The sequence below is a fragment of the Pristis pectinata genome, chromosome 18, assembly GCF_009764475.1.
Source record: "Pristis pectinata isolate sPriPec2 chromosome 18, sPriPec2.1.pri, whole genome shotgun sequence".
In the NCBI taxonomy this organism is placed as follows: domain Eukaryota; kingdom Metazoa; phylum Chordata; class Chondrichthyes; order Rhinopristiformes; family Pristidae; genus Pristis; species Pristis pectinata.
In genome coordinates, this window is record NC_067422.1 from 14,989,867 (window position 1) to 15,017,414 (window position 27,548).

Here is a 27,548-nt window from a genome sequence, read left to right on the forward strand (position 1 = left end):
GTTTAACAGAATCATTTCATTTTACATTCTTCCAGCCACATAAAAATTATGGATGCTTTCCTGTCATTCTTTGGGTGAAAAAATATTTATTAAACTTCCCTCTAATCCTACCACCAATTACCTTAAAATTTATTGATCTATCTGCTAAGGAAAAGAACCCACCCACCCCCCCCCCCACCAGTTCATCTTGTCTGGGCCTTTCATAGCTTTTGCATCTCAGTTAACTTGCCCAACACCTCTGGCCAAATGAGAGCAGCGGAGGCTCCCTGAGGAAGATTCCAATCATGCATTTTGTTCCCATAACATTTTTTATTCATAGTCAAACTTCCAACAGCTTTGCGGTGAGGAATTAGAATGCTGGGAGCATTTACTTACTTTATTTGTTTTTTTTTAATTTAAGAAGTCTCCATGCAAGTAAGTGCCACATTAGTCAATCCCTCGGATGTGGAACGCACTAAATAATTTCAGCTTTCATTCTTTCCACTCATCTGGATTTTTCTTCTGCGGTCAGTGAACATGTTCTTTAGGAAGCATTTAGAAGTAGAGCATGGAGCAAACCTACTTAGGTTGTTTATCAGACCATGGTAGCCACTTTATACCGAAGGATATTTATTGTTTTGATGATTTATGAACGTAATGCTTTACTCAACAGAATTCAGAAGTTACCTCGACTGCTTGTTGCTGCCTCAGATGGTTTCCTCTACATTTATAACCTGGACCCTCATGACGGTGGAGAATGTGTTCTCATAAAGAAGCACAGGTGAGGTTTTGTTCCATGTTTACAGATTGAATTTTAGAAGCCTGTAGATGGTTAGTTTGACTGTTAAGTGCCTGAAGAAACTAACAACAGCCTGCAATCCACTTCTGCAAAAAAGTCCCTAAACAGGCATCTGGCCCCTAATTTACATGCACCAGGAGCCAATGCCAGGGTCAAGCACTCACTGCAGATCCCAGTGGCAAAGGTGTCCTTACCTTACCTCCCTGGCAACAGTTACAGCATGGTCAGATTTCCTGGCCCATGTGTCTTGCTGCTAATTTATGTATCAATCAACTCTAGAAGTTCTTGGTGGCTTTATGGAACATGAATCAGACCATGGCTGATCTATACTCATCAACTACAAAAGAAGGCCATTCATCTCATAATGAATATGATGACTCTTTCATTCTCTTTTCGCAAAGCTTTCCTTTCCAAGCGTATGTCCAATTCCTTCTTGAAAGTTACTATTTACTATTTTCCTTCATCATTTAAATAGTTCATTTCTTATTGTAAGAAGTTGCTGCTTAATAAAAAAACTTCCTCATTCCTCTTTAAATGACTCCTTGGGTTACCATCCCTCCTGTGAATGGAAACAGTTTCTTCTTATTTGCTTTTTAAAATTATTCCATTTATTAAAGCTTTTATATGAGGTCAGCTTCTCTAGTTGTGCTACATGGGGTCTTCATTCCTGGTACCATTCCGCCCAGTAGGTCTCCTCTGCACTGATAACGTAGGCTAAAAGTAGTTCTTGCTCTTGTAATTTAGGGACACCAGTCGTGGTGTCTGAGGATAAGTTTTGGTATTCCTTCTGGTTTTTCACTCTCTGCCTATATAAAGCTCAGAATTCTACATGCTTTTGACTAGCCTGACACTTGCAAATTGATAAAATAGGCTTAAGGGACTGTATTAGCCTATTTCCATTCTTATCTCTTCAACATTTCCTTAGCACTCTCAACTCCTCCTTATCTTGTCTCCTTCCTGTCAGCTAATGCTTAGAATCTATAGAGAGGTTGTGCAAGTAAGCATTAGTGGTGGAGAGAATAAAACTGGGTCTTTTGACTTAGCAAGCCACTTATGATAATATTGTGGCGACTCACCGTCTAGTCGGGCGAACCGGCTCAGCAGTCGGGTCGCGTGGCGTCGGAGCGACGAGGCCCAAGATGGCGGCGGGCCTCGTCTTTCCGAGCGATGGGGAGAACCCGCGCGCAGGAAAGTCCTGATGACGTAGGACTTACATCATTGCCGGTTGTTTTGGGCGGGAACATTCTCCCTTAAAGGGCCCGCGCAAGGCGGGAAAATAAACCAGTTCTGTTTGGCAATCCTCCGAGTAGAGTCTTGTTTTATTCCGCGGTAGCAACCGCTACGTTGGTGACCCCGACGGTCCAAACGGCTTTTGGACCCGCGAAATGGACGACGGCGCAGCAGCCAACGCAGTGGCCCTCAAGCTGCCCACCTTTTGGTCACTTCGGCCCAGCGTCTGGTTTGACCAGGCCGAAGCGCAATTCCACCTTCGGCAGATCACCTCCGACTCCATGAAGTACTACCATGTGGTTAGCTCTCTGGACCAGGAGACAGCCGCCCAGGTTGGAGAATTCATCCAGTCGCCTCCGGAGGAAGATAAGTACCCGGCTTTCAAAGACCTTTTGATCCGGACCTTCGGCCTCTCCCGTCGTGAGCGCGCCGCCCGCCTGCTTCATCTGGATGGCCTGGGGGACAGATCCCCATCCGCCCTAATGAATGAGATGCTGGCATTGGCCGAGGGTCACAAGCCATGCCTGATGTTCGAACAGGCCTTCCTCGAACAGCTCCCCGATGACATCCACTTGTTGTTAGCTGACGCCGACTTCAGCAACCCCCGTGAGGTGGCCGCCCGGGCAGATGTCCTGTGGAGGGCCAAGCGTGAGAGCGGTTCGTCCGTCAGTCAAATCACCAGGCCGCGAGCCCAACGCCCGCCTCGCCCGGCCCCAGCAACCGAGCAGCCACGCCCCAGGAACACAGACGACGACACGGGTGACCAGCTGTGCTTCTACCATCAGAGGTGGGGTGCGGAGGCCCGTCGATGCCGCCCACCCTGCAAGTTTCAGGGAAACGCCAGGGCCAGCCGCCGACAGAGCCTCTTCGTTCAGGACAAGAAATCTGGACGGCGTTTCCTCGTTGATACTGGAGCGGAGGTCAGTATTTTGCCCCCGACAGGCCGCGACACTCGTGACAGGCCACCAGGTCCTCTACTCAATGCCGCCAATGGTACAACGATACGGTCTTTCGGCACCCGTACGCTTCAATTACACTTTGGCGGCAACCGTTTTACCTGGACCTTTACCCTTGCCACCGTCGCCCGACCACTCCTAGGAGCCGATTTCCTTCGGGCCCACAACCTGTTAGTCGACCTGCGAAGGAAGCGGTTAGTCCACTCTAGCACTCTCCGGACCTATCCCCTGGGAGAAATCAGCCCACCAGCCCCGCGCCTGGACTCCATTTCCCTTTCTGGCGACGATTTCGCCAAGCTCCTAGCCGAATTCCCATCGATTTTGGCACCTTCGTTTACAAATTCTAGGCCCAGACACGGGGTACGACACCACATCATTACCACAGGGCCACCCCTTCATGCCCGTGCACGACGATTACCTCCAGACAAGCTCCGCCTGGCAAAGGAAGAGTTCCGTCACATGGAGGAGCTGGGGATTGTTCGCAGGTCAGACAGCCCCTGGGCCTCCCCCCTGCACATGGTCCCCAAAGCCACCAGAGGGTGGAGGCCCTGCGGCGACTACCGCAGACTGAATGATGCCACCACCCCGGACCGCTATCCCATCCCTCACATCCAGGACTTTGCAGCGAACTTACACGGGGCCCGCATCTTTTCCAAAGTGGACCTCGTTAGGGGATACCACCAAATCCCGGTCCATCCGGATGACGTCCCCAAAACTGCCATTATCACCCCATTCGGCCTGTTCGAATTCCTTCGGATGCCGTTCGGCCTTAAGAACGCCGCGCAGACCTTCCAGCGGCTGATGGACGCGGTAGGCCGAGACCTGGACTTCGTGTTCATTTACTTGGACGACATACTGATCGCCAGCCGTAACCGCCAGGAACACCTTTCCCACCTCCGCCAGCTGTATTCCCGCCTCCGCGATTTCGGCCTCACGATCAACCCGTCCAAGTGCCAATTCGGACTTGACTCTATTGATTTCCTTGGCCACAAAATCACCAGCGACGGGGCAACACCCCTACCCGCCAAGGTGGATGCTATCCGCCATTTTGCCCGCCCCGACACAGTCAAAGGCCTACAGGAATTCCTTGGGATGGTCAACTTTTACCATCGTTTCATCCCTGCAGCAGCCCGTATCATGCGCCCTCTGTTCTCACTGCTGGCTGGTAAGGGCAAGGACACCACCTGGACTGACGAGGCTGCGGCTGCTTTCGTTAAGGCCAAAGACGCCCTGGCAGATGCCACGATGCTGGTACACCCCAGGACTGACTTCCCGACTGCCCTCACGGTAGACGCGTCCAACACCGCGGTAGGTGGGGTACTGGAACAGCTACTCGAAGGCCGCTGGCAACCCTTAGCATTTTTCAGCAAGCACCTTAGACCACCCGAACTGAAGTACAGCGCTTTTGATCGGGAACTTCTAGCGCTGTATCTGGCGGTCCGGCATTTCCGATACTTTCTAGAAGGCAGGCCTTTCACCGCTTTCACCGATCATAAGCCTCTGTCCTTTGCCTTCTCCAAAGTCTCCGATCCCTGGTCAGCTCGTCAGCAGAGACATTTATCCTACATTTCCGAGTTCACAACTGATATTCAACATGTCTCCAGAAAGGATAATGTCGTTGCTGATGCACTTTCCAGACCAACCATCCACAACCTATCCTTGGGTGTCGACTACACGGCCCTAGCTGACGCACAGCAAGCCGACGACGAACTGCCCAGCTACAGAACCGCAGTCTCGGGTCTGCAGCTCCGAGATTTCTTGGTTGGTCCAGGTCAGCGGACCCTACTTTGCGACGTTGCGACTGGTCAGCCCCGCCCTATAGTCCCTGCAGCCTGGCGGAGACACATTTTTGACTCGGTACATGGGTTGGCGCACCCGTCCATCAGATCTACTGTCCGACTGGTCGCCAGCAAGTTTGTCTGGCATGGCCTGCGCAAACAGGTCAGTGAATGGGCCAGGACTTGTCCGCACTGCCAGACGTCAAAAATCCAGCGACACACCAAGGTCCCACCACAGCAGTTCGAGCCTACCCGTAGGAGGTTCGACCATATACACGTCGACCTCGTGGGCCCTCTGCCAGTTTCAAGAGGAGCCCGGTACCTCCTTACCATCATGGACCGGTTCACGAGGTGGCCTGAGGCAACCCCCCTGACTGACATCACAACTGATTCCTGTGCCCAGGCGCTGCTCACAACTTGGGTCTCACGTTTTGGCGTTCCGGCCCACATCACTTCAGACAGAGGCACTCAATTCACTTCCAGTCTCTGGGCTGCATTAGCGAACCTGCTCGGGACGCAGCTGCACACCACCACGGCCTACCATCCTCAATCAAACGGGTTGGTGGAACGTTTTCACCACCATCTGAAATCGGCCTTGATGGCTCGCCTGAAGGGTCCTAACTGGGTTGACGAGCTGCCTTGGGTCCTGCTCGGCATACGCACTGCCCCCAAAGAAGATCTCCGCACTTCGTCAGCTGAGCTTGTATACGGGGCGCCACTAGTTGTCCCCGGGGATTTCATACCTGCCCTTCGGGACCAAGGGGAACAACCCCCAGCAGTCCTACAAAGACTGCGCGAGAAGCTTGGCGCCTTGGCCCCGATTCCCACCTCACGGCACGGTCAAGCCCCATCCTGCCAGCCCAAGGAACTACGGGACTGTAAGTTTGTTTTCGTTCTCAGGGGCACACCTCAGGCGCCATTGCAACGACCATATGAGGGACCGTTCCGAGTCATACGGAATAATGGATCCACTTTTATTTTGGACATTGGAGGCAGGGAACAGGTTTTCACGGCGGACCGCCTCAAACCGGCCCATTTGGATCTGCAACAGCCTGTCGAGGTTGCCACGCCGCGACGCAGAGGCCGCCCCCCCAAGCGGCAGCTGGCACAGCCCACGGACCTTGGGGACTGTATCGCCGGTTCTGGGGGGGGTTGTGTGGCGACTCACCGTCTAGTCGGGTGAACCGGCTCGGCAGTTGGGTCGCGCGGCGTCGGAGTGACGAGGCCCAAGATGGCGGCGGGCCTCGTCTTTCCGAGCGACGGGGAGAACCCGCGCGCGGGAAAGTCCTGATGACGTAGGACTTACGTCATTGCCGGTTGTTTTGGGCGGGAACATTCTCCCTTAAAGGGCCCGCGCAAGGCGGGAAAATAAACCAGTTCTGTTTGGCAATCCTCCGAGTAGAGTCTTGTTTTATTCCGCGGTAGCAACCGCTACAATATCAACTTTCTTCCTCGCAATTAATTAGTACTGCCCGTTCTTTGCAGGAGTTGCAAATTGCACAAGAAAATATAATTTGCATGTGTACACCTTGCTCTTTTCCCCATCTCCCTAATTTGGCTCCAGTTAATTTGTAGTCATTGTTTTGTTGATTGTGAATTGGACTGTTGCCTTGATGGAAGAATTGGACTTTACATGGTTCCTCGTATCCTAGATAAAAATCTCCCTCCTTAATGACATCACAATAATTTTTAAGTCTTAAAGGGATTACCCTGCACAGGAGTTTTCTCCTTCCCCACCCACCATGTACAAACCCAGTCCCAGTTGTGTCCAGCTGAGCATCGAAAGTAGGGACTGTACAGGAGGAATACTCTTCAAGATAAGTTACAATTGCTTGACATGAATCTTGTGGTTAGTAGATTAATCGGCTACTGTGACTTACCCCTGATGTAGGTCAGTACTTGAATAAAGTTAGATACCCTTGATGTAGATGGGTACTCGCAAATAAAGTTAGAGTTCGTAGTGAGAGAGAGTAGGTTAAAGAGAAATAAATGTGGGGAATGGGATTGATGAGTTTGCTCTGAGAGCCATCACAAACTTCTCTGTTATGGAAATATGAAATAGTATAATCAAAGTTGCCACATCACTCAAATGGAGGAAGAACAGGTATAAAATATAGCAAATATTTATTGGGAACTTCTAAGTTTTCATAATTTACTGGATATTTTTCACTGATCTAATGTGAAGAACCAAGCAAAAGAGCCTAATATGTACTGCACACTTGCACTGTCTGTCAACCTTAAGGGAGATTGTGTTCTATTTAATTGCATCTAATTATAAATACTACCAAGGGAGACATCTCTAAGTACGCATTCTAATTTCTCTAAGCTGCCACTTTCAAAATAATGACTGACTATTGGGACAGGCATATTGTTTACTTGTGATATTGTTAGAACGGTGCTTATAGTTATAGTCAAATACCACACGAACGGAAACATAATGTCTTTGCTCAGTTTTTCACTGCAGTAGAGCTTAATGCACAAAATGACTGTTTCCCAATCAATCTCTAATCAGTACCTTTTAAGTACAACAGGTGGCAGATGTCCCTGTTGTATTCTACCCTGGCGCATATCCTTATTCAAATCTATCTCTTGGAGTTACTTTTCCTAGTTAGGCTGCAACCAAGTCTAAAGAGTCCATTTGCCATCTAACCTTTACCTTGTAGCAACAAGTATCCCACTGGTCCTCAGATGATATTCCAAGCCAGTTCATGACTAACCCTGGGTTTCTGGAACAAGTCTAGGACCCAACCCTCCTTGCTTAGGATTGGAATACAGCCATAAGCCAGTATTGTTGATTATTTGTTAACATGAAAACCCCAATGAATGGGGTTAAAGCAAAACTTGAGCTATTTGTTGTGGGGCTCAGGTGGCTCACCTCTGACTCAGAGGCACAATGGTGCAGCAGTTGGTGCTGCTGCCTCGGCTCCAGGGATCTGGGTTTGATTCTGACCTTGGATGCCGTGGTGTTTGCACAGTATCCCTGTGACAGCATTGGTTTCCGCTGAGTGCTCCCGTTTCCTCCCACATCGCAGGGTGTGCTGGTAGGTTAATTGACTACTTTAATTGCTGGTAGGTTGATGAGTATGGTGAGGGAAATATGTTGCAGAGCGAAGGGGAAGTAAGGGGAATAGGGATTATTCTTTAGGAAGCCAATATGAACCTGATGGGCTGAATTAAGTAGAACACAATCTCCCTTAAAGTTGACGGGCAGGGTAAATTTGCAGTACATTAGGCTCTTTTGCTTAGTTCGTCACATAAGACTACTGAAAACTATCCAGTAAATTATGAAAATAATTGTTCCTGATAAATATTTGCCATATTTATACTTGTTCTGTAATAGTCATAGAATAATACAGCATGAATACAGGCCCTTCGGCCCAACGAGTCCATGCCGACCACGTTGTCCACCTAGCTAGTCCCAATTTCCTGCATTCAGCCCCTCCCCTCCATGTACCTATCCAAGTGCTTCTTAAATTATACTATTATACCTGCCTCAACCACTTCCTCTGGCAGTTCATTCCATATACTCACCACCCTCTGCATAAAAAAAAGTTGCCCCTCAGGTCCCTTTTAAATCTTTCCCCTCTCACCCTAAATCTATGCACCCTGGGGAAAAGACTGTTACTTGTCCACCTTATCTATGCCTCTCATAATTTTAAACACTTCTGTAAGGTCACCCTTCATTCTCCTACATTCCAAGAAATAAAGACCCAGCCTGGCCAACCTCTCCCTATAATTCAGGCCCTCTAGTCCCGGCAACATCCTCATAAATCTTTTCTGCACTCTTTCCAGTTTACCCACATCTTTCCTGTGTTGTAGTAAGTGAGTTAGTAAGAACGCTCACTGCAGGAAACCAACAGCAATTTATAAATCCTCTCCGGCAAGGCTGTTACAGGATGCTCTTGGACACCAGAAGTACACAGAGTTGTCAGGTTGAGAACCCAATCCTCCCATGTGGCTGAATTGACATCTGTTCTGCCAGATTGACTGCTAATCCCCTATGTTCGACTCGGACTTTAAACCCAGTTGCAGTGTTTCACTGCAAGAACTGACCTGGTGGCAGCACGTCCCACACCAAATGACACAGTGCCTCCTCCATTGCTGCCTTGCTGCTTAGTTGCTGCCATCTGGTTGATAGGAGTTCTTAATTTTCTGAGAGAGGAAGGACACAAATTAACGTCATGTTGAGGGAGGGTCAAGTGAGGTGGATGCTTACACCATTGGCAGCTTACAGATGGGAAGAGATTATTGGATGAGGGGAAAGTGGAAGGTAAGAAAGAGGAATGGTTATGAGAATATTGTCACTTTCAATGGTTTGTGTGCTGCCAGAGGCTATGGAATCAGTGGTGAATATTCCAGTAATGGCCAGCACTTTTCTCCAGTCGTTAGCAATAGCTTCAGCCCTCATGTCTGAGTGGGTTTGTGGTTCTGCTGCTGCTGGTTATGCTTCTTCATCTCAGAAGCCGAATAACTGGTGATCCCTTCAAGCTGAGACATACACATGGGGGTCTTGGAACTGGGGCATGGAATGTTCAAGGGCATGCGGATGTTAAGTTAGAACCCTGATTGATAGAGATTGTTGGTAGTTGAGTGCGGTCCTTTCTAGATCAGTTCCAGAAATCTGTTTCCCATGCAGCACTAACATACATCAGCACTATAAAAATATAACATTTACTGTGAGGATGCTTAATATGTCAACATTTTTTTGTACTGGTGCCTTTTTGTTCTGGTTTAGGCTACACAATGAAGATGACAGCTGTAGCACTGATAAATCTGACCCGGCACCTTCCACCTCTCCAACATATGCAGCAACTGTTGCCAAAACCAGCTCAGTGCCTTCAGCATCAACAGCATCAGGTATCAACTTAATTTTACCCATTTGTATTGCTGCTTAGTGAGTGACCAGATTATAATGCCCTATGTGCCAAGTAGAAAAGTAGACAGGGAGTTCTTTGAGCTGTATAACGGGAGCTGTTTAGGCTGCACAGTGGTACTCAGAGATCTCTACAGCTGCACAATGCAGTGGACAGAGAATTGTCTGGACTTTACATCACACAAGAGAATTCCAAATGCTATGTGGTGAACAACATAGTCATGGCTAAAGGGAAAAAAATACCCTGCAGATGCTGGACATCTGAACTAAAAACAGAACATGCTGGAAATGCTCATTAGGCCAAGCAGCATCTGTGGAGAAAGAGAGTTAACGCTTCAGGTCAGTGACCTTTCATCTGAATTGGAAAAGTCAAACAAGTTTTAAATTGCAGAGAATGGAGAGAACTGCCAATAATTGGGCAGAGTCCAGGTGAGACTGAGCGACACCAAATGTTGGTGGTAGCAGCTGAGAGCGGGCGGTGAAGGCTTGTTAATCCCAGCTCAATCTATCTAGAGGAAGGGGAAATAGAAGGAGATAAGGGCAGGGAAGAGAGAGAAGAAAGTGCTGGAATTGTGAAATATAAAATGCTGCAGTTGTTGGAAATCTGAAATAAAATATTGGAAACATTCAACAGCTCAGGTAACATCTGTGAAGAGAGTAGAACAGGCTTAATGTTACAGGTTGGAGATCTTTCATCGGAATTGGTGCTTCAGATTCAAACTCAAAAGGTTGAATACCTGAAATTGATGAATTAATTTTGAGTTCTGAGGGCTGTAATGTGTCAAGAGATGAGATGATATTCCTTGAGCCTGTGCAAGTCAACAGTGTAAGAGCTCAAAGATGGAGAGGTCAGAATGGGAGTGGGATGGAGAATTAAAGTAACAGGCCACTGGGAGCCTGGTGTCACTTTTCAGTTTGAATGGAGGTACCTCCTTTTTCCTTAAAGATGTCTTCCTTTTTCCTTAACTGTCATTTCCTTTCCACCATAGTTGACAAGTGTCTCATCCACATCTGCTCCCCCCACTTCTGCTCTCTCCCCTATCTGTCCACCCAGCGTAAGGAACGGGTTCCCCCTGTCCTCACTTCCATCCCAACAGCCTTTACGTTTCATGGATTATCCTCCATAATTTCTGCCATCTTCAACTTCATGCCACCACAGACACATCCTCACCTCCCATTTCATTGTTCCAAAGGGACTGTTCATTCTGTGGCATCTTTGTTCACTCTTCTATCCCCACTAACATCCATCCGCTGCTCATGGCACCTTTCCGTGGAACCTCGTGAGATACAACACGTGGCCTTTTTATCACTTTCCGCCCAGGGACTCATTAATTCCTTCCAGGTGAAGCAGCTACTGACTTGCACTTCCAATGCAGTGACTGCATTTGGTGTGCACGATGTGGATTCCTCCACATTGGAGAAATCAAACATAAATCAGGTGATCACTTTGCAGGACATCTCCATTCAGTTCATCGGGTTACCCTGTCACTTAAAATCTCCATCCCACTCCCACTTTGCCCACTCTGTCTTTTTGACCCCTTATACTGTTGCAGTGAAGCAAAGTGTAACCTCAGAGAACAGCAACTTCTGACTCAGCATGTTACAGCCTTCAGGATTCAACATTGAATTCAATGATTTCAGTTAATCAGCATTTTGAGTTTGCATCAAAACTCGTCAGTTATGCTGAAATGTCATCAAGCTGTAATATTAACTCTTATTTTTCTGTTACCACAGGTGCTGCCCTAATATTTCCAGAATTCTCTTTTATGTCAGATTTTCAAAACCTGCTGTATTGAACTGTTTTGTATCATGGTTCTGCAAGTAGTTTCCTTTGCCCTCTCTTTTCTTATTTATCTTCTGTTCCCACCTCCACGTGACAGGCTGCAGTTAACAAGGCTTCACCACCCTCGCAACCATTGTGACAACCACTTGTGACATTTAGTGTCTCTTGTTCTCTCCATCCTTCCCAGCAACTTAAAACATGTTTACTTTCTAACTTTTCCTATTACTGATGAATGGTCATTGAAATTAGGAATCAAGAAACATGTAGTCTCAATAAAAAGAAAATGTTTGTGTTAATCTACACATTGTTCTTCAGCTTTATGTCATGGGGAGTTGGATTGTGTTGATTTAAATGAATGTACATGTCACCTGACCCACACCGATATCCTTTCCTCCAGGATACTCTGAAGAAGGTGGTGCTACGCGCGGCGAGATCATTCCTGAGCATGAGTTTGCTGCTGGACCGTTGCATCTGGATGATGAGACTGAGTTCCCTCCTGTGAGCATACAGAATAACTAAAGCCTGAGCCAACGCTTTGTCACTCACCAGGGCAAGTGTTAATCTGAAACTGAGAAGAGAGTACTCCAGTAGCAAACACACCTTGATCCGACAGTGAAACTGACCTGTCTTTAGGATTAACACTTTAAGGAATGCAAAATTTCTGTGACATGGGATCCAAAGTGACACAAGTTTCAAGTAGTTTCTTGCTTAAATTGATATGCTTTCCTCATTAATATTTTTTTTAGTATGTAGCATAATCATAGTGTGGGATAAAGAAGACAAAACATTATCCCTGTAAACTGCTGGTGCACCTCACAGTCAGAGGGATGAAATCTCAGTACTGAGAAGTACCATTAGTCTTTGGATTTGCAGTATGTTTCCAAGCAATGCAGGATGTGCACAGAATAGTGAATGTTTTTGCCAAAATCACCAAAGTAGGAGTCTATGGACATGTTGGAATTCTTGTGATTGGATTTCAGTTTGCAGCATCTGTGCACGGCAGATCAGCCAATAGTCATCACCAGCACTACACCTCATCTCACACCTGCAATACACCCAGCATATTTAGTAAGAAGAGGGAAAGATAAATATTTTCTAAAGGTCAACTAGACAATTAGAAACATAGAAAACCTACAGCACAATTCAGGCCCTTTGGCCCACAAAGCTGTGCCAAACGTGTCCCTACCTTAGGAATTACTAGGCTTACCCATAGCCCTCTATTTTTCTCAGCTCCATGTACCTATCCAAAAGTCTCTTAAGAGACCCTATTGTATCCGCCTCCACCACCGTTGCCGGCAGCCCATTCCACGCACTCACCACTCTCTGAGTAAAAAACTTACCCCTGACATTTCCTCTATACCTACTGTCCAGCACCTTAAACCTATGTCCTCTTGTGGCAACAATTTCAGCCCTGGGAAAAAGCCTCTGACTATCCACACGATCAATGCCTCTCATCATCTTATACACCTTTATCAGGTCCTCCCTCAACCACCGTTGCTCCAAGGAGAAAAGGCTGAGTTTCCTCAAACTGTTTTCATAAGACATGCTCCCCAATCCAGGCAGCATCCTTGTAAATCTCCTCTGCACCCTTTCTATGGCTTCCACATCCTTCCTGTAGTGAGGCAACCAGAACTGAGCACAGTACTCCAAGGGGGGTCTGACCAGGGTCCTCTATAGCTGCAACGTTATCTCTCGGCTCCTAAGTTCAATTCCACGATTGATGAAGGACAATGCACCATATACCTTCTTAAACTGTTTTAAATATTAGAAGGAAAAGGGTAATTCAAATGGCCCAAGACTTGTTGTAGTAGCTTTGTGTAAAACTGTTCATCATATCTCCAAATATTCAGGCAGCTCTTTCAGTAATCACTAGGGTATTTTAATGAAGGAGGAACACTTGCTTGTAAGCATTTCGGGCATAAACTCAGGTTATATAATGAAAGAAATTTGAAAATTGATAGTTTTATCGACATGATCCTGCTAGGAAATAGGTTAAAACATTAGAGGTAAGAATGTAATTGAAAAGTGGGGACTTCATGAAAAGTGCTTAAAGTACTGAATTTTCAATCCAAGTGCTCCATGCATTGCAGGCATGGACACCACATTGTAATCTTCATTCACTTACGCACAGCCCACAGTAACAAAGGCCTGTTCATTCAGAAGGGGGTTCACAGCTTAAATGGTGGGTCAAGGCAGATGGTGGGGGCTCGCCTCAATTGCATCACCTTTAAGAAGGTCCTTACCTATTTATCCATTAAATCTCTCGACTCTACCCTTGCTTCAGTGTGACACCCACCCCACCCTTCCCCAAGTTCACAACACCTCCATTACCACTTACCCCCCCCATCCACCGATCTGCTGAGGCGATTCAACACCCAACTGACCACCCAACCAGTGACCCCCTCCCTCAACCTCCAACACAAACACCTCCAACCAGCCATCCAACTAACAAACTCCTCCTAACTGCTGACCAGAATCTCTGATGACTGACCAACTGCCCCAATGCCTCCAACTGTCAACTCAGACTCCTCAGCCAGATACCAGTCCTTCGTACTAGCCTCTAGTCACTCACTGATACCCTGACTATCAGTCCTCCCCAGCCGACCATCACGGATACTACCCCCTGACCGTCAGGCCATGCCTTGACTAGTTACCCTACATATTGACTTCTAATTCAACCAACCCCTCAACAGCCAACCCTCTTACCTTTCTTCACAACTTTCCCAGTGGAGCAAGGAAAGGAAAGACCTTGAGAGCGCAAGGCCTGTTCAGGAGAGCGCAAGGCCTGTTCAGGAGAGCTCAAGGCCTGTTCAGGAGAGCGCACCTTTCTGCACCTTGCCCACTACTGGAATTTTCCAGTGACGGGCTCTTGAACAAGTGGTTTGTTGACCCGTCACAAACAAGTCAAATTTATTGTCATGTGCACAAATACAGTGAGGTACAGCTATGATGAAAATCTTGGTTGCAAACTACCCGGTTTTCATGTCTTTACAGGTACCAACCAATTTCTAGGCACGTCATTCTCCTAGCTGATGTGCCCTGCTCATGGCTGTTCTGTAATTGGCTGTTAAAACTGATGACTTTCCCCCTTGGGTTTTCATTGCACTTTACCTTCTCTGGAGGTGTGATGTGACCAGCGGCACTAAAAGTGTCATGTTTCTGCTGTCCAACCGTGTTGCAGTACTGACGAAAACCCCAGTCCCAGATTATTCATGCAGTACATGTAATTTTTGGGTTCAAAAATAATTGACAAGATTTTCCTCCCTGAATTAGATTTTAATTTCCAAAATTAGACAAAGAACATAGGCCCCACATTTAAAGATGGGACTTCAACCTAGAAAATTTGTTAAAGACTTCTGCTAAAGACTTTCCATGCTCCTATGGGGCCTCTTATATTTACAGAGGCAGTTTTCAGTTACAATGACATTGTTTTGCCATTTATCCGTAGCAGTGTAAAAGTGTGCTCATGTGGCAAATATGCCAGTGATCACTTAATGCTGGACCTTGTGGTATCTATTTTCTCAATCAAGTAATTAAATTGCATGCTGCTTGTGTTCTACATTTTTCGTTCTTCTATCTCATAATTTCTTGAAGAGGTTTTGAGCTTTTATCTGCGTCACATGCACTTTTGTGTTTCGATAGCTCGTTGACCATTAATTCTATTGCACAAAGGCTTTTCAGAGAAAGTAATAAAAGCACAGAACAGTCTCTGATTGATAGCGATGTAGTCAGGAAATAAGCTAAAACTTTTCTTTAATGTTTAATGATCTTCCTTTACTGGCTATTCTGCCTATGCCATCAATTTATAGGTGAATATCAGCACTTTTTAATAGCTTTGTGAAAGCAGTCTATGTTTTGATGCCCACAGCCATAGACAAGAATCAGCAGCTGACAAAGTCAGATTTGCGGTCTCTTGGTTGCTGTGGCTGGCGCACTGCCAGGTTTCAGAGTGAGGATGGTCCCATTGTACTCAGTGGCCCCAAGGTAACTACAGATTAGAAATGTTTTTCTGCTTTTCTTTTGCCAACAGTAAGGTTGACTTGTTTCAGCTTTTCTTAAGGCAGTTTTTCTTTATTTCAATCTAAGTCTCCAAGGACTGCTCAGCCTTGTTTAGAATATCGGTCACTGTATTCTGGATTGCCTCTGTGATGCAGTATAGAGATCTAACTGTAAATGGGTGCAGTGGATGTGTGGGGGTGGAACCTTCCATTTAGCTTGTGGAGTGACAGGTAGATGATCCAATAGCAGGTTTGAGTGTATGATGTTTTGTGAGTATTAGACTATTTATGCTTACATTTGGAGTCAATGGATGAAACACACTGCTTCCCGTTTCGCCCTATTAATCTAATAATATCCTTAAATTAATACTGAATCATTTCAACTTTGTCCAGCTGCATGCAAATATTGATTTAGCTGGGATCCCTTTGAACACGATCCTCTTTGTGGTTTGTAATATGACACCATACAAATTGTCAAAATCACTTAGCATCTATTTGTAGTGACGTTTTTTATGGAATAGAGTGACAGAGGGGAAGAGCTGTATCGTAACAGGAATATTGGGATTAATAGGGAAAAGAAGACCTTTTGATAAACCATTCTCTTCCGCTTCTATAGTTTTATAACCCTTTGAGTGAAAAAACTCTTGCTGGCTTCTCTTTTTACTGACTTCTTAACCTTTAATTTGAATCCCTGCTATTTGTACCTTCATTGTAGTAAACAAATATTTTAATGTTCCATGTAATAAACTTTTTATTGATAACTTTGATGTTCAGTAAGTTGCATTCACCAGTGTCATATCCTTGGTTTCTTCACTGTTGTGAAGTATTTGCAGAGCACTGCAGATGTAAGATATTTAAAATACAACATAAACTATTTAGAGGAGTGAAGGGGTAATTGCTGCTATATGACACACAGCCAAATGCTATTGGCTGAGCAGAGGCTTGAAGAAATGGCAACAGCTATTATTGAAGCTTTTGGATATTCGTCACAAATGTATCAAAGAATATCTTTATGATCATTATGGAAGCTCAGTGATGTATGATCAGTGCTTGAGAAGAGAAAGTGGAGCAAACCCTTCAGGAATCATTTCCTTGTGGAGAATTCTTCTAACCTCAATTAATAAAAAAAAATGTTTGGATTTATCTAGCCAATATCATGCTTCATTCGCAAAGTATTCTTTATTTTTCAAATAACAAAGAAATGCACAAGGGTGTAACACTGACTTCTTCCTAAAATATAAATTCCATGGTCTCAATGCATACAAAGTTTCTGTCAAAATACTTCTGCTCATCTGTAAATCTTCTTATAACCTACCTGTCTCTGCAACTTCCTCTGTGCCCCACCTCAACAATCTGCTTCAGAAACAGTAAATAAGAAGGGGTACAGCTGCTAGAACTCCTTTGTCACAGTTTCCAGTGACTTGGGTTCAAACCCACCCTCCTGTGTTGCCGGAAGGATTTTGAACATTCTCCCTGTGACTGTGTGGGTTTCCTCTCGGTGTTCCATTTTCCTTCCCATCCCAAAGACATAAGGCCGATATGTTAAATGGCCACTGTAAGTTGTCCCGTGTGCGTTGGTGAGTGGAATTGGGTGGGGGGGTGGAGGTGTTTGGGGGAAGTTGATGAAATGTGGGAAGAATAAAATTGTATTAGTGTAGGATTAGTATAATTGGGTCGGTGTGGACTAACTATGCTGAAGGGCCTTTCTCTATGATTATCTGATTTATGAGCTATTTCCCTTAACAGAAGGGTCAAAAACTGGGGTGAGGGAGAGGGTTGTAGATTTTAGATAATTCAAGGGAAAATTAGGAAAGATGTTTTCACCCATAAAGCAGTATAGAACTTGCTGTCTGAAAGGGAAGTAGTGGCAGGCATCTTCATCACATTTAAAAGTGAATTGGAAATGTGCTTGGAGCCATGAGCTGCAGGGCTGGAATGTGTAGTAAAGCTGTGAAGCCCTTCCAGGGCCATCACAGTAGGCCCTCTGTGTAATAAATGTTCTATAGTTTTTAAATCCTACAGTTGTCATGTTCCTGAACTGTGAATCTCTTCAGAAGTCTATCTATTCCTACTTAAGATGCCTCCTAAAAATCCATTTCTTCAATCATCATGTTCAAGGTTATTGTTGTCATAGGGTCATACATACACAGGGTTTATATAAAGTTATAAAATTATAGAAAAAATATATAAAGTTCCTTCATACAAAAATATAATAAACTTAAATTGGATCCAATTTAATTAGGCAGTAGAGACTCCCTATGGATGAAAACTTAGACATGAGTAACTCAGTTTATAAGGTAGCCAAGGCCCAATTAATATGTTCATTATTCAAGAGTAATTTGCTCAATCCCCTATCAATCATTTATGAAGATTTTTGTGGCACATGCTTCATATTAGAAATGCAGGCCTTGTGTCTGGTTTACCACAGGCAGAAACAAAAGATAACATGGTGGATTTTAAACTGCACTGGTGATACATTGATGGATTGATTGGACTAAGGTTCCTTTATACAGCTGCAGCCATAATGTTGTTTTTGTGCTGTCACTGTATGAAAAAAGTTAATGTTGCAGAATGTGGAACTTTGATGTTATCAACTGGAACATTAGCTCTCCTCTCTCCACAGAAATTGCCTGATCTGCAGACAATTCCAGAATTTCCTGCGTTTATTTATGATTTCTAGCTCTCAGTATTTTGCTTGTGTTCACATCATTGCTATTTGTTAATCGAGGGGTAAACTTAGTTCACATTATGTGTGATGACATTGGTTTGATGAAGGTAAAATGTTTCTTTTACCCATGAAAGAGCAGTCATAATATGATTTTCAGCAGCCAACAATATTTCTCCCATTACATAGGCCATTTACACTGTATAGCTTAGAGCAGAGGTGGTCACTTGTTCCCAGGTTTGTGTTGTGCAAGAACCAACTGCTATGAGAATAGCTCTCTGACTCCTTGCTCTTCGTTTCTCTGTCCTTTGCTTAGTACTTGTCCTCAATAGCACAGCTGATGTCAGCAGCTCAGCAGAGTGGGAGTAAAATGTCTGTCGCTATTCCAAGTTGTAATGCAATGTACCTTTAGGGAATCATTCCAGTGGTCGTGTAGATAGCACGACTGGTTTGAAAATATCTGGAATGCATTTCATTAAGCAACGTCTATTGCATATTGAAATGTCCTTGAGCCACCAACAAGAACACTGGCAATGCCCAGACTTGCTGCTACAAAGGCAGTGTTTTGGCAAGGAGTTTGTGCTCTTTCCGTTCGCTGCTCATGTCCTTCGCTGCCTTTGCATTGTGCAGCCATGAGTTCAGTTTAAAGCTTATGGCTGCTCAATTAGTAAATTCCCATTTCGCACTGCCTTCATGCTCATCCTGTGGCTCCGTGAATGTACAGCACACAAACGGGCCATTTAACCCAAGATGACCTGCTCTGGAGTGTACTACTGGAGGAGTGCTTCTCTGTCAGATATGTCACCTTCTTGAGGACCCATCTACCATCTTGGTTGGCTCTGAGAAGTCCCATGGCAATGTTTTTGGATGGGGCTGAGGAACTTCTACCAGTCTGTCCCTCACAGTACATTGTTGGAATGGATTATTTTGCTTTTATTGCATTGTTATCAGTGGGAGCTTGCTGTATGCACCTTACGCGCTGCATTTCATACATTGCAACATTACCACATTAAATTACCATGTTAGAAAATATTAGGACAGATAAGTCCTCGGGGCCTGATGGAATATTCCCCAGGCTGCTCTGCGAGGCGAGGGAGGAGATTGCTAAACCGTTGGCTAGGATCTTTGAGTCCTCATTGTCCACGGGAATGGTACCGGAGGATTGGAGGGTGGCAAATGTTGTCCCCTTATTCAAAAAAGGAAGTAGGGATAGTCCAGGGAATTATAGACCAGTGAGCCTTACGTCTGTGGTGGGCAAGCTGTTGGAAAAGATTCTTAGAGATAGGATCTATGGGCATTTAGAGAATCATGGTCTGATCAGGGACAGCCAGCATGGATTTATGAAGGGCAGATCATGTCTCACAAGCCTGATAGGGTTCTTTCAGGAGGTGACCAGGAGGATTGATGAGGGTAGTGCAGTAGATGTGGTCTACATGGGTTTTAGTCTGGCATTTGACAAGATTCCATGTGGTACGCTTCTTCAGAAGGTCAGAGGGCATGGGATCCAGGGAGGCTTGGCATTGTGGATTCAGAATTGGCTTGCCTGTAGAAAGCAGAGGGTTGTGGTGGAGGGAGTGCATTCAGATTGGAGGGCTGTGACTAGCGGTGTCCCACAAGGATCGGTTCTGGGACCTCTACTTTTTGAGATTTTTATTAATGACTTGGATGAGGGGGTAGAAGGGTGGGTTGGCAAGTTTGCAGACAACGCAAAGGTTGGTGGTGTTGTGGATAGTGTGGAGGACTGTTGAAGATTGCAGAGGGACATTGATAGGATGCAGAGCTGGGCAGAGAAGTGGCAGATGGAGTTCAATCCAGAGAAGTGTGACATTGTACATTTTGGAAGGACAAACTCCAAGGCTGAGTACAAAGTTAATGGCAGGATTCTGGGTAGTGTGGAGGAGCAGATGGATCTGTGGGTCCATATCCACAGATCCCTGAAAGTTGCCACACAGGTAGATAGGGTAGTTAAGAAAGCTTATGGGATGTTAGCATTCATAAGTCGTGGAATCGAGTTTAAGAGCTGCGAAGTAATGATGCAGCTTTACAAAACTCTGGTTAGGCCACACTTAGAGCACTGTGTCCAGTTCTGGTCGCCTCATTATAGGAAGGATGTGGAAGCATTGGAAAGGGTGCAGAGGAGATTTACCAGGATGCTGCCTGGATTGGAGAGTATGGATTATGAGGAGACTAAGGGAGCTAGGGCTGTTCTCATTGGAGAGAAGGAGGATGAGGGGAGACATGATAGAGGTGTACAAAATATGAAGAGGAATAGATAGAGTGGACAGCCAGCGCCTCTTTCCCAGGGCACCAATGCTCAATACAAGAGGGCATGGCTTTAAGGTAATGGGTGGGAAGTTCAAGGGAGACGTCAGAGGGAGGTTTTTCACCCAGAGAGTGGTTGGTGCATGGAATGCGCTGCCTGGGGTGGTGGTGGAGGCAGGTACATTGGTCAAATTCAAGAGATTGCTAGATAAGCATATGGAGGAATTTAAAATAGAGGGATATGTGGGGGAAGGGGTTAGATAGTCTTAGGCGAGGTTTAAAGTTCGGCACAACATTTTGGGCTGAAGGGCCTGTATTGTACCGTACTTTCTATGATTCTATGAAAGGGTTGCAGAGTCTTCCAAAAGCTCCTGAAAGGGGTATGATAGGACTGTAGAAATAAGTATTGTTCTATTGCAGGCATTTACTCCATTTGTCGGGGTCTGTTGCAGACTAATTAATAAGAGATTGTTTATGATAACTATTGAACAGCTGTCATGAATCATAATTGTCAATATTCCTATGCAAAGGATGAGGAACTTTGTTTCCAGTGAAGATGTTCAGAGGCCAGCATTTGTTCATTTCTAATTGTCCTTGAGAGATAGAGGTGACCCACATTCTTGAACCACTGCAGTCCACATGATGAAGATACTCCCACAGAGATGTCAAGTAGGGACTTAACAGGATTTAAATTAGACAAGGAATAGTGATATATTTCCCAGTCAAGATGATGTGTGACTTGAAAGAGAATTTGCAAGAAATGGTAATCCCATGCACCAACCCTTGTCCTCCTTGTTAAAGGTCACATATTTGGAAGCCTTAGCAAGTTACTGGTGCATTTTGTAGATAACATACGTTGCAGCTATCATGTGCAGTTTTGGAGGGGAATGAATGCTTAAGGTGGTACCAGTCCAGCAGGATACTTTATCCTGAATGGTCTTGAGTTTCTAGAGAGTTGCTAGAGATACAGAGTCTTACAGCATGAAACCAAACCCTTCAGTCCACTGTCCACACTATCCAAAAAGCACCCATCTACATCAAACGCATTTTATTCTCCCAACATTCCCACCGTCCCTCCAGATTCTATCTTTCATCTACAGACTAGAGGCAATTTACAGCTGCCAGTTAACCAATTTATCCAAGCAGTTGGAGAAGGTTCCATCTTGCTCTTGATTTGAGCCTTGTAAATTATGGAAATGCTTTGGGGAATTGGGAAATGAGTTATTTGCCTTCTGATACCCAGCCTCTGTTTTGCCCACAATATTTACTGTATGTGCAAGAGCAGGAGTGCTTCAGTAATTAAACTTAGCACATTGGGAAAGGTGCAGAGGGTTGGTTTTTGATGTTTGGTTAAAAAAATAACAATTTATGCAAAATGTATTTTAATATTTTTCCAGGATGAGAGTAATATTTAATAATAATTGTGGATTTTGAAACGATTGTTGATTCCTTTAAAGAATTACAAAATAAACATCATATGTAGATTACAATCTGCGATAAGGTAACACACAATGTACGTGGAGTGAGAGTGCCAGCCACTTTCAGTAAGAGTACTGCTCCACTTGTATGTTTGACTTCAGAACCACCCTTTGTGCTTTGTCTACAAGTACACAAATCACTAAAAATTTTGCTGTGAGTTAAAGCTGGAAGGCTAATGTAGGCAAGTAGGCTGTAACCTTCTCAACCACCTAATCTACCTATGCTGCTGCCTTCAAGGATCCTTGGACATGAACTCCAAGGTTCCTGGTATGGAATACCTCGGTCTTCCATGGGCTGTTTCTCCACCGTATATCCTTTTTAATTGCAGTCCAAGGAATTGCATAGATATTTATTGTGTAATTGGGAGTTGTGCAACACTTAATAAAGGCACAAATAATGGAAGTTTTAAATTCTGCTGAGTAACATTTTTATTTTATTGATTAGCATGTTGGCATTAAACTTCTGTTCAACATTTAACAAAACTGTTCTGTAGAAATTTGTTAACCAGTATATTAAAAATGGAACCAAAGAGAATTTCACCAGTAATGAGTTCTCACATTTTGATTTACTTATAACTTGGTCTTTGGGTGTTAATAATTATTAATGATAACAATAGTGTCCACTAATAATTAGCAAGAGCCAAAGCCCAGCACCTGCCATAGCTTTCCACTGTGCATGTGCAACAGCTTGTTCATAACACACACTCCTATACCCTAATAGAAATTAAGGATTTGTTTTGGTTTTGGTAGATTTATTCATGCCGAGGAACCCAGAGTGAAAAGACGAAGAAGTTGTGAGACTGAAAAAACACGATTAATATCATGAGTGAAGATAGAGATTATAAACAGCACGATTTGAAGAATGAAGAGCCTGAAATTGGTATGCATGGATTGGAGTAATACTAATATTCTGCATTTCATGTTTTGTTTGGGGGGAAAAAAGAGCAGAACAAAACTCCAATGAGTTAACCCTGTGTCTATCACCAGCTTTAGTTATTGTAGAGGAGCCAGAATGGGTGTGTCACAAGGAAGAACACATTGCTGAACTAATCAAGATTAGCATTGCCACAATGAAAAGAATAATTACTTTTCTTTTAGTATAGGTATTTAAAGTTATTATTTTTAAAAGTTTTATAACACAGCATTTACTTTTGAAAATCTCATCCAGCATGTATTTTATTCTGTATATATCCTAAACATATATAAATATAGCAGTTAGTCAACTCAGGCGATGTCTCCTCTCAGCCAAGCAAGCTGCCCAGAGTGGTGGTCAAAGTATTTTAACATGTCGAATGAATTTGCACAAAATTGTAATGTTCACCAAATAATGTTGTAGTAGCAGTAGTAGTAGTAATAAAGTGTTGCAATATCCATTGTCTCTAATTACTTCATCAAGTTAATGTACTATTATTCTCTAGGGTGAGTTTACATTTCAGACATTGCAGATATTTTTTACAATATTTTGCTTTATATTTTAAACCTGGTTTATTCTACAACACCAAGCAAATGAAGCCTTGCATCTGTGTAACACAAACTACATGAGATTGATCTTATGGAATTCTTTGATGGTACTTGGGCATTATTCTGCCTCGGGTTGGGCAGGAGGTGGTTATTGGGGCAGGTGGCTGGGTAGTTTGGGAGATGAAGCCTTGCTTCTGCCATTTCCACTCATCTTCTGTGAGCTCCCGATGTGTGGACTTGAGCTTCCCAAATGTTCCTCCTTTATTTTGAAAGGTCACGTCCAGGAATTCCCACATTGGTGGAGATGTTACACATTTTCAATGAGGCTTTGGAAACATCCTTGATTCATTTGATCTGCCTGTCTTGTCCTTTCTTGCCATGACAAAGCTCAGGATGGAGTGACTGTTTTGAAAGTCTAGGGCCAGGCATGTGAAAAACATGCTTTGCCCATTGGAGCTAACTCGGTATAATTAGAGACTTAATGCTGGGAATGTTGGCCCGCAAGAGGATACATTAGTTAATTTATCTTGAGGTTTCCACTATCACAAAAGCCAGTCTTCAGCCAATGTGATTTCTTCAGCTGATTTCAAGAAACAGCTAGGAGCACCGGGTAGAGCAAACACTACAGGACTGGAGAATATCCTGGCTGTGCTACTGAAGACCTGTGCTCCAGAACCAGCCCCATGTCTGGTCAAGCTGCTTCACTACAGTCATTGGCACCCACCTGACAATGTGATAAATTGCCTGGGTATGTCCTGCTCACAACAAGCAGGACAAATCCAATCTGGCTAATTACTGCCCAATCAGTAATTCATTCGTCAGCAAAATAATGGAAGTATGTCTATTCAGAGATGGTTATTAACACAGCTCAAATCAGTCATGCTGTTTCTTGCAATTTACTTTCCCAGGTACTCTAGCGACACATGTCCTTTAAAGCACAAGGTCATCTTTCTCCAATGAAGACTATGAGCCAATAGCAGAATTTCAGTATACACAACTCAATTAGCAACACTTAAAGAAATAAACTTTTCACGTGACACCTGTACACCTTAAAATCCAATGAAGCAAAAAACAGACCATTCAGTTTAACCAGTTCATACCAATATTTTTAGACTAGAAGCATGGAATTTTTTCAGTTCATCCTCTGAGTTCCATTCCCATGCTCTTTCCATGGGGTTCTATAAATTATTTTACATCGAGTACTAATCCATTTCACCTTTGAAAGCCTTGATTGACTCTGTTTCTACCACCTTTGATTGCCTTGAAATTTGATTGCACCTTTTTTGGTGTGAGCTCCCATTTACGTTGGAAGAGGTTGCATGACGATTAACATCACTAGGTGTACATCTCATGCTGGGAAAATATCAGAAGCTGTAATGAGGATTGCGACTAGAAGGCAATTCATTATCATGATTGGCACGATTTCACCAAGAACTCTATTTGAACCTTCTCTAATTCTTCCTCATCTAACTCTGTTTGCTCCATTCCCTTCTCAATATTTCACCACACCATTGTTCTAGGTATGGTTTCACACTGAGTGGCAAAGGATTGCTCTGTTGTGGCAAGGAATCTGCAAGTGAAGGTCAGTTGTCTTACCTGAATCAACATAAAACATACTGATTGATGGCATTGTACTTCTCATATAAGGTTAATTACATTTTATAAATATTTTGCAGAAAAACAATTTGCCTCTAGTACTGTAGGAAATTCAAGTGCATGCATATAATTGACAGAACTGGAACAGTAGATGTGAAGGTACACAACTGTCACATGAAGTATTTAAGTCTTGTAGTGTTTCTAATTGTGTCATGTATACTAAAATTCTGCTTTTGGCTCATGGTTTGTTTGTGTAAAATATTCTATTTTAGGCTGATCACCTTGTAAAGGTATGTTTAATGTGCAAAAAGCTGGCATGGGGATCAATAACTGTGATATTGTGTTTTATTCCATTTGATTAAAAATCATTCCCATTTGTAAGCATGCAGTGTTAAACATTTCCCTTTAAACACTTATAAAAGCTTGTAATCTTTTTTTTATTCCAGTCATCTGTGATGAATGTAAACAGCTATTGGAGCATGCATTAAAACAGTTCTGCGAGGAAGTGCAATAAACTTGTGAAGATTTTTGCTAAAGTTTTAACAAACATCTCTTCAGATTACTTATAACTTGGTCAATGCACATATAATTTTTCATTATTGCTTATGCAGTTAAAGTTATGTTTTCATTACTGGTTTTATAACAATGTGCAATATAATTCCTTATCTCAGAGAGATGTCGATGCTGAGTCATGAGGTGTATTCAAGGCTGAGAGAGAGAGCTTCCTGTTTCATGTAAACAGAACTTGAAAAGTTCATTAGTTCACACTAAATTTTTGTCCTGCTCTCAGTTTTAAAAGATCCATCTCTTTCTTCATTTTTTGGATTTCTCTGCCTCCATCTCAGGGGATAGATTAGTAACTGACATCCATTACAATCCCTCAGCTATCACAACTGTACTTTTTCCTATCCTACTTCCTGTAAGGATTCCATTCATTTTTGCAGTTCCTCTGACTCTGTATCTGTTCTAATGATGAGACTTTCCATAAAGGTGTCGCTAAGATATATTCCTTTTTCCTTAACCGTGGCTTCCCTATACACCGTAGTGGACACAGCCCTTGACTGTGTCTCATTTATTTCCTGCACCTTTACTCTTATCCCCTCTCCCAGCCAGAAAATGGGTAAGGTTCCCCAGTTCTCGCCTTCCACGCCGCCAGCCTTCATGTTTAATAGATCAGTCTTTGTGATTTCTTTTTCTACAACAAAATTCCACAACCATGCACATCTTTCCCTCTTTCGGCATTCCAAAGGGACTGTTTCCTTTGTGACTCACTGGTCTGCTCTTCCATCTTCACCAATCCCTCTCTCAAGACACTTTCCCATGCAACCACACAAGAGGCAACACCTCTTTCATCTTGTTCCTTCGCACCAGTCAGGGACCAAAACAGTCATTCCAGGTGAAGCAGCAATTCACTTGCAACTTTGATGGACACTCCTGATTTGTCCTCCTCTACAGTATAGAACCCAAACACAGATTGAATGACAGCTTTGCAAGTACATCTGCTCGAATCTGCAAGTGCAACACTGAGCTTCCAGTTTCTTGTCACTTTGACTTTCCATTCCACTCCCACTCTGCTTTCTGCCTGTTCCAACAAAACACGAACCTGAGCAACAGCACCTCCTCTGACACATTGCTGCCTGTGGGACTCAATTAAATTCAACAGTTTCACACATATTACATTTCCTGTTCTGTATCAGAACTGGCCAGTTCGGCTGAAAAACTATCCACCTGTAATATTAAAACATTTTTTTGTCTGTAGGCATTTCCTGCTTTTTCCATAGGATCTCAGGCTTCAGTACCACCTGTTATCTGCATTTCACAGCTTTGACATTGCTCCTTTGTTTTCCATCTCTCTAAGTGCTGTCATTAATCTAGCAACCAGATAGTTCAGTAAACATTGTGATCACCTGGGCATTCCTAGCTTCACCCTTCGTCCTCACCATCCTTCCCCACACTCTCTGCAACCTAAGACTGACTTGTTATCACACCTTCCAAGTTCTGATGAAGTGTCCTCAACCTGAAACATAACTTTTTTTTTCTTTTTCCACAGATGCTGCCTAACCTCTTGAGTGTTTCCAGCGTTTTCTGGTTCTAGATTTCCAGCATCTGCAGTTTTGTGATTTTCAATTATCTCAGGTCAATAGATTGTTGGACCACAATCAAAAGCTGTGGGGATCAGGCAGGAAAGTAGAGTCAAGGCCAGGATGAGATCAGCTATGATCTTATTGAATAGCAGAGTAATAGGGTAGTGTTGCTTCTATTTTTCATGTTCTTATGTCTACAAGTTTCCTTAAAGCATTTGTAATGAATTATTTGAAATATGCAGCAACTGTTTTTGTACAGGCAAATACAAGAGGCAATTTGTGTTCAGCAAACTCCCACAGAAGCAAATCCCCTAAAGAACATAATTACGCTTCTCGTGGCAGTGGCTGAGGGGACAACAATGGGCAGCGAAAATGGGGAAATCTCCTGCAAACAATATCATGGTTTGTTTATGTCAACTTGTACAAATGAAAGGGTCTTAACATTTGCTGCTAACCGGCACAATCGAGCTGACCTTCCAATCTGACAGCAATTTTGAGCAGTAGAATTCACAGGAAGCAAGATCCTGTGAAGATCAAAGATTCCCTAACCTGCTGAAATTATATATGTTTCCTTTCCTTCATGTATTATCACTCTCCTTAAATCTG

The 27,548-nt window shown here is 43.8% G+C and overlaps 1 protein-coding gene across 4 annotated transcripts in view; it reads left to right on the plus strand.

Moving 5' to 3' along the window:
• wipi1 (WD repeat domain, phosphoinositide interacting 1) overlaps positions 1-23,172 on the plus strand; it is an 82,574-nt gene extending 59,402 nt beyond the window's left edge. For 3 of the 4 annotated variants that reach the window (XM_052033258.1, XM_052033260.1, XM_052033261.1), the window contains 4 exons: positions 653-760; positions 9,478-9,599; positions 11,796-11,896; positions 22,552-23,172. In XM_052033258.1, coding sequence (XP_051889218.1) covers positions 653-760; positions 9,478-9,599; positions 11,796-11,896; positions 22,552-22,599 — 379 coding nt within the window. In that variant the 3' untranslated portion in view covers positions 22,600-23,172. Of the gene's footprint in view, positions 1-652; positions 761-9,477; positions 9,600-11,795; positions 11,949-22,551 lie in introns of all 4 variants that reach the window. The other variant, XM_052033259.1, reaches the window with a different exon arrangement.
• The last annotated feature ends 4,376 nt before the right edge of the window (positions 23,173-27,548 follow it).